At 40.7% G+C, this 20,985-nt stretch overlaps 1 protein-coding gene across 2 annotated transcripts in view; it reads left to right on the forward strand.

The window, feature by feature from the left end:
• Positions 1–17,437, forward strand: part of A2M (alpha-2-macroglobulin) — a 72,478-nt gene extending 55,041 nt beyond the window's left edge. For both annotated transcript variants that reach the window (XM_019961599.2, XM_019961600.2), the window contains exons 24-37: positions 1,472–1,555; positions 1,843–2,019; positions 2,343–2,430; positions 3,594–3,750; positions 4,619–4,693; positions 5,119–5,299; positions 10,809–11,032; positions 11,753–11,971; positions 12,121–12,248; positions 13,637–13,727; positions 14,787–14,852; positions 16,272–16,374; positions 16,868–16,909; positions 17,245–17,437. In XM_019961599.2, the coding sequence (XP_019817158.2) occupies positions 1,472–1,555; positions 1,843–2,019; positions 2,343–2,430; positions 3,594–3,750; positions 4,619–4,693; positions 5,119–5,299; positions 10,809–11,032; positions 11,753–11,971; positions 12,121–12,248; positions 13,637–13,727; positions 14,787–14,852; positions 16,272–16,374; positions 16,868–16,909; positions 17,245–17,261 (1,652 nt within the window). In that variant the 3' untranslated portion in view covers positions 17,262–17,437. The remainder of the gene's footprint in view (positions 1–1,471; positions 1,556–1,842; positions 2,020–2,342; positions 2,431–3,593; positions 3,751–4,618; positions 4,694–5,118; positions 5,300–10,808; positions 11,033–11,752; positions 11,972–12,120; positions 12,249–13,636; positions 13,728–14,786; positions 14,853–16,271; positions 16,375–16,867; positions 16,910–17,244) is intronic.
• Positions 17,438–20,985: the final 3,548 nt, after the last annotated feature.

Below are 20,985 nucleotides of genomic sequence, written 5' to 3' on the forward strand. Positions count from 1 at the left end.
AAGAGAATTCATATACAAGTAATATATAATTAATATAACTATATTTAGCACACAATTATATATTTAACTACAGGATTAAATTTAACTACATGACTATGTAATTAATATAACTGATAGTATATACATAATTGATATATCCTACTTAATGAGTTTGGAGGAAGTATACACTTGTGAAACTGTCACCACAATCTATACCATAAACTTATCCATCACTTTCAACAGTTTCCTCTCACTCTCTTATTATTATGTTTTTGTAATATAAGATATATCCTATTAGCAAATGTTTAGATTTCACTTTCATGCATTGGAGGAGGAAATGGCAACCCACTCCAGTATTCTTGCCTGGAGAACCTCAGGGATGGGGGAGCCTGGTGGGCTGCCATCTTTGGGGTCGCACAGAGTCCGACATGACTGAAGCGATTTAGCAGCAGCAGCAGCAGGTATACAATACAGTATTAACTCTAGGCACTATGCTTTACAATAGACCTCTTGAATTTACTCATCTTGTATGACTGATACTTTGTGCCCTTTGACAAAGTTTCATTATTAGTCTATAAAGATGGGATTCAGTATGATGATAAATACTACAATTTTTTCTTTTCTTCTTCATGTCATTCACCAATTAAAAGGCCAGCAAATGTATGCTTATCAGCAACTATTAATTTCTTTTCAGTGAGTCAAATACTGTTCATCTTCACCCCCTGCCCCATGTCTAGGGTTTCCATAAAAATACTGTCTTTATATCTGGTGAAATTTGATGGAAGTAAAGACTGAGCATTAAGGTAGAATTCAGGAACTTTTGAGTGACAGCTGAAACCACCACCAAGATATTCTGGCCATGGTTTGGTCTTAATGAAACTCACTGAGTTGTGTTCGACTCTTTGCACCCCTATGGACTACACAGTCCGTGGAATTCTCCAGGCTAGAATATTGGAGTGGGTAGCCTTTCCCTTTTCCAGGGGATCTTCCCAACCCAGGGATTGAACCCAGGTCTCCTGCATTGCAGGCAGATTCTTAACCAGCTGAGCCACAAGGGAAGCCCAAAAACACTGGAGTGGGTAGCCTATCCCTTCTCCAGCGGATCTTCCCGACCCAGGAATCCAACCAGGGTCTCATGCATTGCAGGAGGATTCTCTACCAATTGAGCTATCAGGAAAGCCCCAAAAAAACAGATTTTGGGCTTCCCTTGTGGGGAATTACACAGAATTACGATGTGTCAGGTTCTTGTCAATGTGTAGCCTTCTTTTGGCTACAATTTCACATACAAAGAGGCCGGGAAAGGAAAGATTCTAGAAATCTCAGAATCCCATTCATGTATGTTGAAGATATTAAAAAACTGGAATATTAAAAAAGGGACAACTTTTCAGAAGAAGTTTAGGTTCAAGGCATAGTTCTGGCTTCTGGGTCTTGGAGATCTTTAAGAAGATGCACAGTAGAAGTCATTTTCATCATGGCTGATTTGTTTCTCTAGGTGCCAAGGTGTCTGAATCATTATCTCTGAAGCTGCCACCAAATGTGGTGGAAGAATCTGCCCGAGCCTCCTTCTCAGTTTTAGGTGAGTCTCCAGCTCTAGGGGACTATAGGGGACTAGTGAACGGTATTAGACAATAGCTACTATTTTTTCCATAAATATTTTCTGAAAATAACAGCTAATTTTAACTTCTTTGTTCTCTTCTCCTTTGGACTTATTTATTGCTTTTAATCATACTTCTATTCTTAAAAGACCCACCCTTCCTAAAAATCCTCCTTTCTTTACCTTAGCTAATTATTCATTTGTTCCTAATGATTCTGATACATCATAATCTATAAATTTTATGACTTCCCATCTCTCCCATTTCCTAGGAGACATATTAGGCTCTGCCATGAGAAACACCCAAAATCTCCTCCAAATGCCCTATGGTTGTGGAGAACAGAATATGGCCCGCTTTGCCCCTAACATCTATGTTCTGGATTATCTAAATGAGACACAGCAGCTGACTGCAGAGCTCAAGTCCAAGGCTATCCTCTACCTCAACACTGGTGAGTGACTGAATAAGTGCATGAAAACTTTGCAGTGTTATTTTAATAACAGACTGGATTATCCAGTAGGCTTGAGTTACTTATCCATTCTATGATATGTAAATGTATCATTCTAGGATATTTACAATAATAAGACTACTATGACGGTCAATTTCATGGGACCTATCCAGTGTCCAACCTCCAATAAAATGTTTAGGACTCAGAACCATCCAACATATTGCAGCAAAATTTAGGGAATAGCACAAGATGCCAGGGCGTTTTGATGATTTGTCTGGGCATGCAATGTACAATCTTTCATGTTGCTTATGAACCTTTCACTCCAGGTTACCAGAGACAGCTGCTCTACAAGCACTTCGATGGCTCTTACAGCACCTTTGGGGAGCATCGTGGCAACAGTGAGGGCAATACTTGGTAAGGGAAAGAAAGCTTTTTCAAGCTTCTATTTTTGTGTCAGCTCTCTTACATATATAATCAAAATTATATTCCCAGTAACCCTATCAGATATTATCATTAAGCCTATAGTTATACTGGATAAATATACAAGACTAGCAAGGCAACAAGCAAAAAAGCTGAGATTTGAATACACATATGTTAGACTTGTCCCCAGAATTCATCCTGTTCATAATACACCAAGGTATTCTTTCTGAAATAGCTATTTTTTTAAAACAGCCTCCATAACCATGACTTTTTAAATGAGATAGCCAGTGACCATATCACATAACTTCCAAATAAACTGTGTTAACTTCAGATTATGTTTTTTAGATCAGATTCATTTTGATCACTAGCGAACTAATAGTGAGGAAAGAAATGAGATGGTCCCAGTGATATCAAACATTATTTTAAAATCCCTAAGGTAGGAACATCCCCAGTGGTCCAGAGGTGAAGACTGCCTTCTAACACAGGCAGTGTAGGTTCGATCTCTGGTTGGGCAGCTAAGATCCCACAAGCCTTATAAAACAGAAGCAATATTGTAACAAACTCAATAAAGACCTTTAAAATGGCCCACATCAAAAAAAAATCAAAAAAAGAGATACCTCAGGCAAAACAGTGTCAAAAGGTACCACATGTAAGAGCTGTATATGAGAAAATTCTACCATCTACAAAGGAAAATCACTAAAGATTTAAAGCCTTAATCAAACAGAAAAAAAAAAAGAAGTAACATTAGGAGTACAGCTGACCCTTGAAAAACATGCAGGTTATGGGTGCTGACCTTCAGCAGTAGAAAATTCTACACTGTCACTCTACAGTTGGCCCTCTGTAACCCAGTTGTCCATCCACAGATTCAACCAAATGGGGATCATGTAGTACTGCAGTACGTATTTGTTAAAAAAACAAACAAAAAAACCATTGAGTAAGTGGACTCATGCAGTTCAAACCATGTTGTTCAAGAGTCAACCGTACTAAATCCAGCAGATTCATCAAGTAAAGGCAATGGAAGCTCTGAGTACACAAGTATGTCTATTAGATGACTCACATCAGTGTATGAGACGTGTCCTGTGCAGGCTGCTGCTGTGAAGTGGTTATGAAACCACTGTACCAACATAGATGTGATCACCACTTCCTCTCCCCCACAGGCTCACGGCCTTTGTACTGAAGAGTTTTGCCCAGGCTCGAGGCTATATCTTCATTGATGAAGCACATATTACTGAAGCTCTCACCTGGCTGGCCCAAAAGCAGAAGAGCAATGGCTGTTTCAGGAGTACTGGGACTCTGCTTAACAATGCCATCAAGGTGAAGTGTTCCCAGAGCTAGTTTTTGTTTGTCCAGTATACTGTCCACAAGGATAAGGAGAGGAAGTGATAACCTAAGGATTCCTTAAGGAAATCAGATGAAAATAAAACCTGGATAGCAGCACCAGAAAGAGGGGATGGAACTTAGGGTGAATGTGATACTTTGCCCCACGGTGATAAATATGGATTAGGACAAATCCCTTGACAACAGAATACAAGGAGCTGATGAAGAGCATTCTCAGAAGTTATTGGGAGTTTTTAAATTATTTTAAAAACTCAATTAGTTATTGGGAGTTTTTAAATTGGGAGTTTTAAACGACTCAGAACTTGACCAGTACTGAGTCAAGTTCAGTACTGGTAATTGGTCTGTTCAAACTTTCTATTCCTTCCTGGTTCAATTTCTTGGGAGATGGCACCTTCTAGGAATTTGTCCACTTCTTCTAGATTGTCCATTTTATTGACATACAGTTGCTGATAGCGCTCTCTTGTACTCCTCTGTATGTCTGTAGTGTCGGTTGTAACTTCTCCTTTTTTCCCATCTGATTTTATTGATTTAGGCCCGCTCCCTTTTATTTTTTTCATGACGAGTCAAGTGAAAGGTTTATCAATTTTGTCTGTCTTTTCAAAGAATCAGCTTTTAGTTTCACTGACCCTTTTTTTAATTTTTAGTTTCTATTTCATTTATTTCTGCTCTGATCTTTATGATTTCTTTCCTTCTACACACTTTGGGTTTTGTTTGTTCTTCTTGTTCTAGTTGCTTCAGGCATAAGATTAAATTGTTTATTTGAGATTTTTCTTGTTTCCTAAGGTAAGCTGGATCACTATAAATGTCCTTCTTACTCAAATCTCTCTCTGTCTCATGTTTACAGGGTGGGGTGGACGATGAAGTGACCCTCTCTGCCTACATCACCATCGCCCTTCTAGAGATGCCTCTCCCTGTTACAGTACGTGTCCTGGCTAAAGCATTGCTCTGGATGCCATGAAACTGCTGACATGTTGTCTGAAATGTCACCTTACTCAGCTTTCCCACTACGCAATGCCAGTGCTTCCCAGATCATTAGAGAATTTGATCAAACCACTAAGATACATTTACACTTTCCCAGTGATGGCCCTTGTCTATTTCTTCCCTAGCAACCTCACCACCAGCATCACACACACATAGAATCTAAAATTCTAAAGATATGGATTATATTCTTGCACTATGAATGTAGACTAACAGATTAAAAAATACTATTCTCTCCCTCCCTAAGAATGAGGCTAGAGGGATAAATGCTGAACAACCTGACCTCTGTGCTGTGGTCCGTTTTTACCTGGGGGCCCCAACCTCCCTATTCACACAGCGCACCCCCTTCCTGTTCTCTCTCGCCAGCACCCTGTCGTCCGCAATGCCCTGTTCTGCCTGGACTCAGCCTGGAAGTCAGCCAAGGAAGGATCCCAAGGCAGCCACGTCTACACCAAGGCACTGTTGGCCTATGCCTTTGCCCTGGCGGGTAACCAGGAAAGGAGGACAGAGGTACTGACGTCACTGTATGAGGAAGCCGTGAAGGAAGGTGAGAGCACACCCGAGAACTTTCTCCCATCCCATATTCTCGGGATCAAGAATTCCACACCAAAGGTCTCCCATGACTACCTCTCAGGATCCCTTTCCCTCTCTTCTTTAACTATATCTTATATTTACATTTTGTTTATTTTTTAATTTTCGGCCACACTATGCAGTATGTGGGATCCTAGTTCCCTGACCAGGGATCGAACCCACACCACTTGCATTGAAAGGCTCAGTCTTAACCACTGGGCCAGCAACGAAGTCCCTCTATATCATTATAGACTCGAAGTTTCTTACTCAAGTTACACATCCAAAGATTAAAAGGCAGTAGACTGTAATAGTAAGAAGCTTGGCCTCTGAAGACTAGTGCTAAAAAAGTATATGGCCTAGAGCAAGTGCTGTACAAGTATTAGCTATTGGTTAAGATATCAGTTCTCAATATATGCCCCACCCACACCCAGTGTATCATATCATTTTAAACATAAGACTGAAGGAAGTAATCCCATGAATAAATTCTAGTGTTTTATGCTCATTTCACAAAACTGATGATGTTGGACAAGTCTATTCATTATCCACACAATATTTCTGTATATGTAATGGTCTATATGAGAGGTAGAAGAAGTAAAAATAAAATGCAAATAATAAGATATCCAATAAAACATATCCTTCTTTTCTCCCTTGACAGTGCTATTAGTTGTTTACTCTTATAATGCACTGAGAAACATTTCAGATATACAAAAATGTGTAAAGAACAATTAGCAAATACCTTTAATACCTCCCTTTCAGCTTAAGAAACAGAATATTACCAATGCTGGAAAAACCCTCAGGGTACCACTCCTACTCTAAAAAGTAGTTGATCTAGAATTTGTCATTACAATCTCCATAGATTTATCTTTTTATTGCATGTGTAATCCTAAATAATATTCAGAATGTTTACATTTTTCATCTTTAGATAAGAGCTATCATCCTTCTAAGTATTTCTACTTGATCCTTGTCTGTCTGCTTACCTTTTGTATTTTAAGTTCAATGTTAGGCTGAAAGGAGTCCCTTGTACGGGTGTGTTAATTTTCACTGCTGCATAATACATTCAGTTCAGTTCAGTCATTCGGTCATGTCCGACTCTTTGCAACCCCATGAACTGCAGCAGGCCAGGCCTCCCTGTTCATCACCAACTCCTGGAGTTCACAAACTCATGTCCATCAAGTCGGTGATGCCATCCAGCCATCTCATCCTCTGTCGTCCCCTTCTCCTCCTGCCCCCAATCCCTCCCAGCATCAGAGTCTTTTCCAATGAGTCAACTCTTCGCATCAGGTGGCCAAAGTATTGGAGTTTCAGCTTTAGCGTCAGTCTTTCCAATGAACACCCAGCCCTGATCTCCTTTAGAATGGACTGGTTGAATCTCCTTGAAATCCAAGGGACCCTCAAGAGTATTCTCCAACACCACACTTCAAAAACATCTATTCTTTGGTGCTCAGCCTTCTTCACAGTCCAACTCTCACATCCATACATGACCACTGCAAAAACCATAGCCTTGACTAGATGGACCATTGTTGGCAAAGTAATGTCTCTCTTTTCAATATGCTATCTAGGTTGGTCAGAACTTTCCTTCCAAGGAGTAAGCGTCTTTTAATTTCATGGCTGCAATCACCATCTGCAGTGATTTTGGAGCCCCAAAAATACAGTCTGACACTGTTTCCACTGTTTCCCCATCTATTTCCCATGAAGTGATGGGACCAGATGCCATGATCTTAGTTTTCTGAATGTTGAGCTTTAAGCCAAATTTTTCACTCTCCACTTTCACTTTCATCAAGAGGCTTTTTAGTTCCTCATCACTTTCTGCCATAAGGATGGTGTAGTCTGCGTATCTGAAGTGAAGTGAAGTCGCTCAGTCATGTCCGACTCTTTGCAACTGTAGTGTACAGGGCTCCTCCATCCTTGGATTTTCCAGGCAAGAATACTGGAGAGGGCTGCCATTTCCTTCTCCAGGGGAACTTCCCAACCCAGGGATTGAACCCAGGTCTCCAGCATTGTGGGCAGACGCTTTACCGTTTAGGCCACAAAGAAAGCCACAACTTGCATATGTGAGGTTACTGATATTTCTCCCGGCAATCTTGATTCCAGCTTGTGCTTCTTCCAGCCCAGCATTTCTCATGATGTACTCTGCATAGAAGTTAAATAATAAGCAGGGTGACAATATACAGCCTTGACGTACTCCTTTTCCTATTTGGAACCAGTCTGTTGTTCCATGTCCAGTTCTAACTGCATATAGGTTTCTCAAGAGGCAGGTCAGGTAATCTGGGTATTCCCATTGCTTTCAGAATTTTCCACAGTTTATTGTGATCCACACAGTCAAAGGCTTTGGCATAGTCAATAAAGCAGAAATGGATGTTTTTCTGGAACTCTCTTGCTTTTTCAGTGATCCAGTGGATGTTGGCAATTTGATCTCCGGTTCCTCTGCCTTTTCTAAAACCAGCTTGAACATCTGGAAGTTCACAGTTCACATATTGCTAAAGCCTGGCTTGGAGAATTTTGAGCGTTACTTTACTAGCGTGTGAGATGAGTACAATTGTGCGGTAGTTTGAGCATTCTTTGGCATTGCCTTTCTTTGGGATTGGAATGAAAACTGACCTTTTCCAGTCCTGTGGCCACTGCTGAGTTTTCCAAATGTGCTAGCATATTGAGTGCAGCACTTTCACAGCATCATCTTTCAGGATTTGAAATAACTGGAATTCCATCACCTGCACTAGTTTTGTTCATAGTGATGCTTTCTAAGGCCCACTTGACTTCACATTCCAGGATATCTGGCTCTAGGTCAGTGATCACACCATCGTGATTATCTTGGTCATGAAGATCTTTTTTGTACAGTTCTTCTGTGTATTCTTGCCGCCTCTTCTTAATATCTTCTGCTTCTGTGAGGTCCGTACCATTTCTGTCCTTTATCAAGCCCATCTTTCCATGAAATGTTCCCTTGGTATCTCTGATTTTCTTGAAGAGATCTCTAGTCTTCCCCATTCTGTTGTTTTCCTCTATTTCTTTGCATTGATTGCTGAGGAAGGCTTTCTTATCTCTTCTTGCTGTTCTTTGGAACTCTGCATTCAGATGCTTATATCTTTCCTTTTCTCCTGTGCTTGTCGCTTCTCTTCTTTTCACAGCTATTTGCAAGGCCTCCCCAGACAGCCATTTTGCTTTTTTGCATTTCTTTTCCATGGGGATGGTCTTGATCCCTTTCTCCTGTAAAATGTCATGAACCTCCATCCATAGTTCATCAGGCACTCTATCTATCAGATCTAGGCCCTTAAATCTATTTCTCACTTCCACTGTATAATCATAAGGGATTTGATTTAGGTCATACCTGAATGGTCTAGTGGTTTTCCCTACTTTCTTCAATTTAAGTCTCAATTTGGTAATAAGGAATTCATGATCTGAGCCACAGTCAGCTCCTGGTCTTGTTTTTGTTGACTGTGTAGAGCTTCTCCATCTTTGGCTGCAAAGAATATAATCAGTCTGATTTCGGTATTGACCATCTGGTAATGTCCATGTGTAGAGTCTTCTCTTGTGTTGTTGGAAGAGGGTGTTTGTTATGACCAGTGCATTTTCTTGGCAAAACTCTATTAGCCTTTGCCCTGCTTCATTCCGTATTCCAAGGCCAAATTTGCCTGTTACTCCAGGTGTTTCTTGACTTCCTACTTTTGCATTCCAGTCCGCTATAATGAAAAGGACATCTTTTTTGGGTGTTAGTTTTAAAAGGTCTTGTAGGTCTTCATAGAACCATTCAACTTCAGCTTCTTCAGCGTTACTCGTTGGGGCACAGACTTGGATTACTGTGATATTGAATGGTTTGCCTTGGAAACGAACAGAGATCATTCTATCGTTTTGAGATTGCATCCAAGTACTGCATTTCGGACTCTTTTGTTGACCGTGATGGCTACTCTATTTCTTCTGAGGGATTCCTGCCTGCAGTAGTAGATATAATGGTCATCAGAGTTAAATTCACCCATTCCAGTCCATTTTAGTTCACTGATTCCTAGAATGTCGACATTCACTCTTGCCATCTCCTGTTTGACCACTTCCAATTTCCCTTCATTCATGGACCTGACATTCCAGGTTCCTATGCGATATTGCTCTTTACAGCATCGGACCTTGCTTCTATCACCAGTCACATCCACAGCTGGGTATTGTTTTTGCTTTGGCTCCGTCCCTTCATTCTTTCTGAGTTATTCCTCCACTGATCTCCAGTAGCATATTGGGCACCTACTGACCTGGGGAGTTCCTCTTTCAGTATCCTATCATTTTGCCTTTTCATACTGTTTATGGGGTTCTCAAGGCAAGAATACTGAAGTGGTTTTCCATTTCCTTCTCCAGTGGACCACATTCTGTCAGACCTCTCCACCATGACCCACCCATCTTGGGTGGCCCCACAGGGCATGGCTTAGTTTCACTGAGTTAGACAAGGCTATGGTCCGTGTTATTAGATTGACTAGCATAATACATTACAATATACTGAAAGGTCGTAACTTATATAGAGTGTCTCTTCTCATGGATCTTTTCTTGTTTATTTACTTCTGTGGCAAACCATGATGCAATGAATACTCATATTCTCCTTGAGGGGGTAGTACCTGAGTTTGTCTAACTTGAACTTGGAAAGCATAACCGGTGGATTCGTGAGCTCAGTACATTTTCCCCTTTGCTGGATTACTGCCAAATACTCTCCAAAGAGCTGTTTACTTCCCACAGCAGTATAAATCAGAACCTGTTATTTCACACCCTGTCAGCGTTTGGTATTTTGAGAATTACTCTACTTTTTTAATCTAATCAGTGAAAACTCCATTATCTCATGTGATTTGTGATCCTCATAAGCAATCTCCAAAGACAGGCTTTATAGAAAACTGAACAAACCCTGCTGCTCCTAAGTCACTTCAGTCGTGTCCAACTCTGTGCGACCCCATAGACGGCAGCCCAACAGGTTCCTCTGTCCCTGGGATTCTCCAGGCAAGAACACTGGCGTGGGTTGCCATTTCCTTCTCCAATGCATGAAAGTGAAAAGTGAAAGTAAAGTCGCTCAGTTGTGTCCAACTCTTGGCAACCCCATGGACTGCAGCCTACCAGGTTCCTCTGTCCATGGGATTTTCCAGGCAAGAGTATTGGAGTGGGTTGCCATTGCCTTCTCCGGGAACAAACCCTAGACAAGGTTAGAATAACATCAGATACAGGAAATTACTACAACCAATCAGAGAACTTGGTCGGCTATTTCTTCCACCAATACAACTGCAGCAACCATTTCACAACTTGGATGGCTGTAGGCTTTGGACTCCAACAACATGACCGCCTTAGCCCAAGTTCTATGAGAAGTTAAGTTCAGCTTGTCCCATAAGGAAAAGCATCCAGATAAGGTTTAACAGACTATCATTGGAAGGAAACCCTCACTGCAGGTCTGGCTCCTGTACTTTTACTTGAAGTTGAACATGAGTATGTGGTCACTTACATACCACATGAAAAAATCTTTTTCTCACATCCAGATAATACCATCCACTGGACACGACCTCAGAAACCCAGGGTGCTCACGGAGGACATTTACCAACCCAGGGCTCCGTCTGCGGAGGTGGAGATGACGGCCTACGTGATCCTTGCTCACGTCACGGCCCAGCCGGCCCCGAACCCAGAGGACCTCAAACGTGCCACGAGCATCGTGAAGTGGATCTCAAAGCAGCAGAATTGCCAGGGGGGCTTCTCCTCCACCCAGGTCCGTGCTTAGCCAGAACCTTTCACTTCACCTTCAGGTAGCAAAATGTTTGAACGAGATACAAACATGTATAAGAAGAAGAAAATGAAGATAAGAATAATTTGAAATGAGGAAAAATGTTATTAGTATTCAAGGATGGTGAGAAATAAGGATAGATACATGACAGAACCATACAGTCCAAGGTAGATACGCAAAGGATATGGTTCTGTCATCTATGTAAGGATTATAATCAATCTTAAAATGAGGATTCTACTACTAAAGTAGTGAGGGGAACAGGAAATAGGAAACCGAAGCTCCTTTTGTGGCAACTAACATGGATTTTGGGTTTCCCTGGTAATGCAGCTGGTAAAGAATCCTCCTGCAATGCAGGAGACCCTGGTTCTATCCCTGGGTTGGGAAGTTCCCCAGGAGAAGGGATAGGCTACCCACTCCAGTATTCTTGGGCTTCCCTGGTGGCTCAGACAGTAAAGAATCTGCCTGCAATGCGGGAGACCTGGGTTCAATCCCTGGGTTAGGAAGATACCCTGGAGAAGGGAAAGGCTAACTACTGCAGTATTCTTGCCTGGAGAATTCCATGGACAGAGGAGCCTGGCGGGCTACAGTCCATGGGGTCGCAAAGAGTCAGACATGACTGAGTGACTTTCACTATTAACAACATGGACTTATGGGTCTTTCAAGGGCTGTCATGCCTAAGTGGGTCCTCTCACCTGTCTCTTCCAGGACACAGTGGTAGCTCTCCACGCCTTGTCCAGATACGGAGCAGCCACTTTCACCGGCGCTAGGAAGGCTGCACAGGTGACCATCCAGTCTTCAGGGACATTTTCCACAAAATTCCAAGTGGAAAACAGCAACCGCCTGTTACTACAGCAGGTTTCATTGCCAGAGGTGCCTGGAGAGTACAGCATGTCAGTCACAGGAGAAGGATGTGTTTACCTCCAGGTGAGATTCTGGGCACAGAAGATCCAGAGTCACCACGGTCAATGAAAAGTCGTAACTCAGTGAACGATGGCGCAAATGAGAGAAAGGGTTGAGGTATCTGGGAGGAGTCCTGGAGAAGGAAAAATCACAGATTTTTCTCTGTTCCACAGACATCTTTGAAATACAATATTCTCCCGAAAAAAGACGAGTTCCCATTTGCTTTGGAGGTGCAGACTCTGCCCCAAACTTGTGATGGACCCAAAGCCCACACCAGCTTCCAGATCTCACTGAGTGTCAGGTAAGACCTCTGACTGCATCATGTAGTTCTGGGTATAACAGCCAATCTTCTCACTAGAACTCCGCATTAAGCAGAGCAGCATGACGGTGAATGTCTGTTCTGCATTTATTGAAAAAGCAACCTGTTCCCATGTTGACACAGAATTTCTCAGTGATGAAGTTTACATTGTATATCCCCCACTGCAGGATCTCTTAATGTCTAATCTCCTTATTTACAGCTTATTAACCCCCTCAATAATAATTACATAAAGAACATTACCCCTTGCCTCTAACCTGAATTCCTGATTTTATTCTAATATAATGATTCATCCTGATTTCATTCTATTGTCATGAAATCCGATATTATTCTTGCTTTATCCAGGACAAAGGTGGAGACCTCTTGCAAAGTATGAATAGAAGGGAGTAGTGACTCTCTAGTTAAAATTCCTACTGGTGATAATTAAATCTCAGATTATATATAAAATAATCAATCTGGGGGAAATATATACATATGCAGCCATTTTCAAATAACTACTGGGCTATTTGTATCTGTCCACAAGATATTATGAGCAAACTCTGGCAGATAGGAAGGACAAGGGAGCCTGGCATCCTGTAGTCTATGGGATACAAAGAGTCAGACCCGACTTAGTGACTGAACAACAAGAATATTATAACCTGGTTGGGGATATTATTCAGGAAAAAAGACAAAGTACATGTAACAAATAACTGGATAGATTAGCAATCTCATGCCCATCTATGCTTTTGAACTGTGGTGTTGGAAAAGACTCTTGAGAGTCCCTTGGACTGCAAGGAGATCCAACAGTCCATCCTAAAGGAAATCAGTATTGAATAGTCATTGGAAGGACTGTTGCTGAAGCTGAAACTCCAATACTTTGGCCACCTGATATGAAGAACTGACTCATATGAAAAGACCCTGATGCTGAGAAAGACTGAAGGTGGGAGGAGAAGGGGACGGCAGAGGATGAGATGGTTGGATGGCATCACCAACTCGATGGACATGAGTTTGAGTATGGTGTTGGACGGGAGTTGGTGATGGATAGGAAGGCCTGGCATGGTACAGTCCATGGGGTCACAAAGAGTCAGACATGACTGAGCGACTGAACTGAACTGCCCAACTATACAGCACTTATAGAGCTTTCTTAAAAGGCAGATGCTCAGAGGTCACACCCATGCAATTCTGATTCATCTGGTCTGGAGTAAGGCCTGGTCTCTGTGGCTTCAACAGTCTCCCCTGAAGATTCTAATGCACAGCCAGTTTTTTTAGCTCCTTGATAAGAAATTTAGGAAGATTTCTGGTACCTTTCAGGACTCTTATGTGCTTAATGGACATAGAAAAAGAATATTTAATGACACAGAAAATCCTAACTCCTTTCTTCCCTGGATTTTTAGTTATATTGGAAGCCGTCCAGCCTCCAATATGGCAATTGTTGACGTGAAGATGGTATCTGGCTTCATTCCCTTGAAACCAACAGTGAAAATGGTAGGTTTACAATAAGCCAAGGAGACTCTATTTTATTTAATGTTTTATATATCTCTAGACTAAGACATTAATATAAAATACTATTAAATCAACTCCTACCAAAGACATTACTTTCACCAAATGCAGAAATATAATTTAGTATGTTTGTATGGGGAGTTGTTTGTTTTCCCATTAAACTTTGCTTTAATGGGTCTCAAAATTTTGTGATGGATTTTTTGGTCACATTTCCATTAAGATATTAATTTGAAATATTAATTTTAAGTACTAATAACCCAAAACTGCCACCCATGAAAAACAAATGGTCTGTAAAACTTTCTCCTTTTCTTCTAGTTTTATGAAGCATTGTTATCATTAACTAGTCTTTCACTACTAACTTCAGTGGTCAACTCAGACAATTTTGAGACTGTTATTCCACCATGGATCATACTGGGGTGGCAGCTATTAGGGATCATATTAATTTAGTCTTCTGAGCTTCCTGGGCAGACCTGGATGCTGGATGCCAGCTCCAGCATCCTTCCTGTCCACTGCTTTAGTGACACAGCAGCAGTCTGTCTCCTGTCATGAACAGCACTATGGTAGGAGCCCCATCTACTAGGAAAAAAAGTGTTGGCAGGCTCTTACTTTAACGGAGCTTAGAATCTTCAGAAAATAAAGCATAAGCACATGAACCAGTGAAAAAATATGAAAAAGATTAACAAAGTAGAACTATTGCAGAAGTACAGAGAAAACTGAGAATAAGAAAAAGTAAAGAAAAAAAAAAGCCTCCATAAAGGAATGGAATGTGAATTGAACCTTGAGATATGGGTAATTTCTAAGCTTTTTTGTTCCCTGTTCCTCAAATAAATCAACTTTATACATAGGTCCTGTATCATACTAATATTAAACCCTGCATCCCAATTACCTTTCCTCTTTAATTTTGCCACATTATTGTCTTTGCTTATAAAAAGCATTTCAAGAAATTTCACCCTCAGGCTTAGTTTGGTAATAAACATTCTTTTATCTGGTTCCCCAGGGTTTTCACCTGTTTATTAACATTTACAATGTCTTAATTTTCTTCAGCTAGAAAGATCTAACGTGAGCCGAACAGAAGTTAGCAACAACCATGTTTTGATTTATCTGGATAAGGTGAGTGCCCTGCCAGTCTAGTTGCAAAATATACAGATAAGACATTTTTGGAGACATCATCTCCATACTAAAAATTTGAGAATTCTAACATTAGTTCCAATAAATATTCTCCTCTCCTCTATTTATATTTCATCTGGGACTATGGGAAGAAATGACTTATATATAATATTGGGATATGAATATTTCTAGGACCCCCCAAAAGCAAGAAATTCTCCACAAAAGGTGCTGACTTATGTGCACAAGTTATTTTGCAAATACTGCATAATAGAAGGAAGCAACCATTGGGGTTAGTCAATTATTATATCAACATAATCAACATAATATCATATACCAGGTGACACCAATGGTAAAGAATCCACCTGCCAATGCAGGAGACTTAAGAGACAAGGGTTTGATCCCCGGGTCAGGAAGATCCCCTGGAGAAGTAAATGGCAACCGACTCCAGTATTCTTGCCTGAGAAATCCCATGGACAGAGGAGCCTGGTGGGCTATAGTCCTTGGCGTCGCTAAGGGTTGGACATGACTCAGCACACACACATTTCAACATCACATCAGTAAGACAAAAGGGTAATACCAATCTCAGGAAGGACTTAGACCATAAAATATAAGATCAGTCCATCAATAAACCAATCTGGTTTTGTAGTTGTGTGTTACATAGTTTATTTGTTCCCATATTGATGGATATTATAGCTTACAATTTTATGAACCTTAAGTCTGCAGCGATCTGCCTTTTATATTCCTTTTTTTTTAAACTTTTTATTTTATACAGGGGTATAGCCAGTTGGGCTTCCCAGGTGGCTCAGTGGTAAAAAACCTACCTGCCAATGCAGAAGACATAACAGACAAGAGTTCAATCTCTGGTTCAGGAAGATCCCCTGGAGGAGAGCATGGCAACCCACTCCAGTATTCTTGCCTGGAAAATCCCATGGATAGAGAAGCCTGGTGGGCTGTAGTCTATAGGGTCGCAAAGAGTCAGACACAACTGAAGCAACTTAGCACGCATACATGAGCCAATTAACAATGTTGTGTCAGCTTCAGGTGAAAAGCGAAAGGACTCAGCCATATATATATATATACACGTATTTTGAGTTAACAAGTATTTCTGCATGATAGAGAACTGAAAATATTGAATTCTGATACTTAAAAATAAACATAGGTATTCAAACAATAAAAAGCATACATCATTCACCCCAATAAACAGAGCCATGAACTCATATTAATGGGAGTGTATGAATAGTTTTAGCTATTTAAGAAACAGTTTGGGGAAGTTTTCATCTACTTTGAGAGCTTTTAACCCAATTTAAGGACCCTGTTAGTTGACAAAAAGTTTTTCCCCAAAAGAGGTGAATACTTAAACTCACTCAAAGAAGAGAGACGGAAGCTCCCTGGAGGGTCATTTAATTCCTTTTTGCTTTATAGGTGACAAATGAGACCCTGACCTTGACCTTCACAGTTCTGCAAGACATCCCAGTAAGGGATCTGAAACCTGCCATAGTGAAAGTCTATGACTATTATGAGACAGGTGAGTGAGAGCAACGTTCACACAGAAATTAAATTCTTGATCAGAGATTTATATTTGAAAGATGTGTTGGGCCAGTTCATTAAACTAACTGCTCTCATCAGTTCATTTTGTCTCCACCAAGTCTGATTCTCCTGTCTTTATCTTCTACACAAACATTGTAGAAATTACCTATTGTATAATTGTACTATTCCTAATACAAAGCACCTGTAGGATATCTAGTTCTTTTTTCTTCAGTTAAAATCAACTATAGGACAATATGAAATTTAAATAAGTATGATATCTAAACTGCTGCCCTTCAAGAGTTTAGGGTAAAGGAAAGCATAACATAAAGTATAAAGTATTTGAAGACACAAGGCAGTGAGAACACATCAAATGAATGATGCTGGTGTTTCTGATACAATTCTTCCCACAATAAAGATTCTCTCACTAACCTATATCCCATCGATGTTTGCTTTCCCTCTCACTTTGTTTGACTGTTTTTGTTTTTATTCAGATGAGTTTGCAGTTGCTGAGTACAGTGCTCCTTGCAGCAAAGGTAAGCAAACCTCCTTCCAGATGGAATGAGAACCACTTTGTCTCCCCTCAAATCTCCTCCATAAAATTCTGGCTAAATATTTTTCATGGATATCATACTGCTCAAGGTGCAACTTATTGTTAAAAAAAAAACCTTTATTGAAAAGGGGCCCCTGATAGTCAAATCTCAGACGGTTCATAGAACTGCAAGTTGAATCATTTTAAGTAATGAATCTCATTTCCACTATACTAACTGGATTTTCTCTGGCAATATGCCACCCAGATCTCAGGGAAGGAATTTCCACTGCTCCAGAAACCCATGTCCATCTGAACTTTCTGTCCTTTCCACTATCACAGATACTGGAAATGCTTAAAGACCATGTCAATGAAAACTGCTTTGCTGGATTCCCTGTTCCACAGACTCAGATCTCCGTGGAAGAAAGACAATTTTTAACATCTCTGAAGGCTTGTTGAATAAACCTTTTTTTTTTTTTTTTTCTGGTCTCTATCACTGTTTTCTCATTTACTCAATAAATGTTTATTACACTTCCATGTGATTCCCATGGACTCCTGAGATAAAAACTCATAGAAAGGGGTTTCCGTGCTGGCTCAGTGGTAAAGAATCCACCTGCCAATGCTGGAGACAAGGATTTGATCCCCGATCAGGAAAGATACCACATCCTGTGGAGCAACTAAGCCCATGTGCAACAACTATTGAGTGTGTGCTCTAGCACTCAGGAGCTGCAGCTGCTGAGCCCACACGCTGCAGCTACTGAAGTCTGCACACACTAGAGCCCATGCTCTGCAACAAGAGAAGCCACCGCAACGAGAAGCCCACACACTGCAAGTAGAGAGTAGCCCCCACTCACCACAACTAGAGAAAGCCTTTGTGCAGCAATACAGACCCAGCACAGCCAAAAATAAATAAATACAGTTACTGTTTAAAAAGTCAAGGGTTAAGGGACTTCAAAAATGAGAAACATTACAGAGATGGTAGTCTGAGTAGGCTTCATTTAAAGGTTGCCGGGAAAAGAAGAAAGTATTGGATTATATACTAGGAGCATTTAAAGTGTGTTTGGTTATGGCAGGACTCTAAGAAAAAGCCAAAGAGTGGATTTATGAGAGAACAAAAGGCTGTCTGGAGAAAGAAAGACTCCACATTAAAGGGAAGTAATGAAATAGAAAGTTGACTGTCCAACATAGGGAGGCAGCATATTAATTGGGACTTGATTTGAATTGAAAGTTATGTGTCCTGAGAACCAAATCTGCCATTGATCAATATATGTGATCAGTTAGTTAACCTTGGGTATCAGATTCAGTGAAGGATGACAGATTGAAAATACTGAAGAGGTGATTCAAAGAGAAGTGAGTTTTCCTAGAAGAAAGAATACATAGGGCTCAAAGCCTAAATAAGAGTGTTACATTGAAACATCTCTTTTTTTGGAACTTTGAGCCAGAATCAAAGGATGAATACAAACTCAAGGAGATACTCATATGCATTAAATCATCCATCATGTGGATGGAGGAGTAGAAGCTTCCACAGTTTGAAGAGAAGGTCCCTGGAAAGTCCTAGGTGTCCTAGCCTTCATTTGGTTGAGTCTGACAGAGCCTGGATGCTATAAACAAAGAACTGTGAAGGTCTTTGAAGTTCAAGCACCCTTAGCTTTGTCTCCAGGCTAGGCAAAAGTAAAAGCTAAAAGCTATCACCCTGGAACTTCCCTGGCTATCAGTGGTTAACTTTGCCTTCCAATGCAGTGGGGTGTGGGTCCGATCCCTAGTTAGGGAGCTAAGATCATATGTGCCTCTTAGCCAAAAAATATCAAACAGAAGCAATATTATAACGAATTCAATAAAGACTTTTAAAATGGTCCACATCAAAAAAATCTTTAAGGAAGTTAATCACCTTTGTGCTAGATTCTACTCTAAGCACTTCATAGGTATTAATATATCAACCCTATGAAATAGGTATTATTATAACAATTGAGGCTTCCCTGGTGGCTCAGACAATAAACAAATCTGCCTGCAATGCAGGATACCAGGGTTTGGAAAATCCCCTGGAGGAGGAAATGGCAGCCCACTCAAGTATTCTTGCCTGGAGAATCCCATGGACAGAGGAGCCTAGTGGGCTACAGTCCACGGGGTCACAAAGAGTTGGGGACACAACTGAGTGACTAACACTTTCACTTTCATAGCAAGTGAGGACACTGAGGCACAGAGAGGTGTAATTTCCCCAAGTTATTCAGGGAGTAAATGGCTAAACCAGAATTCAATATCAAGAAGTCTGGCTTCCAAGTCTACACTCATAACCTCAAACCATTCTGCCTCTCCAACCCACACCAGACAACAAGGCCAAGAAAACAACATTTCAGAGCTGAATAAATGTTATAATTAGATCAAACTAAGTCATGAAATATAAAAGAAATTAGGGGTATGACTGCTGCTGCTGCTAAGTCACTTCAGTCATGTCCAACTCTGTGCAACCCCATAGATGGCAGCCCACCAGGCTCCTCTGTCCCTGGGATTCTCCAAGCAAGAATACTGGAGTGGTTTGCCACTTCCTTCTCCAATGCATGCATGCATGGTAAGTCACTTCAGTCATGTCTGATTCTGTGCAACCCTACGGACAGCAGCCCACCAGGCTCCTCTGTCCACGGGATTCTCTAGGCAAGAATACTGGAGTGGGGTGCCATTGCCTTCTCCTCAGTTCAGTCGCTCAGTCATGTCCAACTCTTTGCAACCCCATGAATCGAAGCACACCAGGCCTCCCTGTCCATCACCAACTCCTGGAGTTCACCCAGACTCATGTCCATCGAGTCAGTGATGCCATCCAGCCATCTATTCCTCTGTCGTTCCCTTCTCCTCCTGCCCCCAATCCCTCCCAGCATCAGAGTCTTTTCCAATAAGTCAACTGTTCACATGAGGTGGCCAAAGTACTGGAGTTTCAGCTTTAGCATCATTCCTTCCAAAGAAATCCCAGGGCTGATCTCCTTCAGAATGGACTGGTTGGATCTCTTTGCAGTCCAAGGGACTCTCAAGAGTCTTCTCCAACACCACAGTTCAAAAGCATCAATTCTTTGGCACTCAGCTTTCTTCACGGTCCAACTCTCACATCCATACATGACCACTGGAAAAACCATAGCCTTGACTAGATGGACCTTTGTTGGCAAAGTAATATCTCTGCTTTTCAATATGCTATGTATGACTAAAGGAAATAAACTAACAGGATTATAATAAATTCTATCACTTAGTCTAGTCCTTTGTTCTTATGGAAGTCATGACTGCAAATGTACTTGAAGGGTATGCTTGTTGCAAATCAATCACTGTATCTCCTTGGACCAAGCAGACTCACTCAAGAAACATTTATTCATTCATTCCAGCGTGTCAGGCAGTATATTCCATGCTATGATGCAAAATTGAATACATTGGAATTCTTTCCTTAGAGAAATTACATTGAAGAATAAAACAAACAGATTCATATTTGGCTTATTGTAATACTACATGATAAATATTGCAAACTATTTATTACTAGGATGGACTCCAGATACAATGACCTTCTCAAGTTTTGACATACTACATTCAAATTCTGATATTCTGGTAATTACCAGGCACTCTGTATGAATTCTTTTATAATTCGATTCACTTTTCCTTTCATTGTAAGAGGATTTTGGACATTATTTTCGTAACCAGAGAGACCTGGACGCTCTTGAGTCATGAATTTTTACATCGTGTTCTTTATCCTGAAGAAAAGATCTAATTATAATTGAAAATAGATCTGCCACCAGCCTACTGGTTGGGAATCATGGAATTAAAATTCAGCAGACTTTTAAAGAATGATATACCTTGACAACATCAAATTTCGTGAACTATTTATTCTTTCTGTAAAAGTATTTGGAGACATGACAGTAAAAGAGATAGAGAGGTCAGAGGTTGATTGCATGATTATGGCAGGAATTCAAAGAGAAAGAATACTTGATCTACCTCTGAAGAATAAATGTCTTTTATATTCATGTAAACGCCACTGAAAAATCAAAAGTTAATACTGGGAGGTGAGGGTATAACAGTTTACTGTATGAAAGTGGTCACAAGAATTCAGAATAT

Source organism: Bos indicus, chromosome 5, assembly GCF_029378745.1.
Source record: "Bos indicus isolate NIAB-ARS_2022 breed Sahiwal x Tharparkar chromosome 5, NIAB-ARS_B.indTharparkar_mat_pri_1.0, whole genome shotgun sequence".
NCBI lineage: Eukaryota > Metazoa > Chordata > Mammalia > Artiodactyla > Bovidae > Bos > Bos indicus.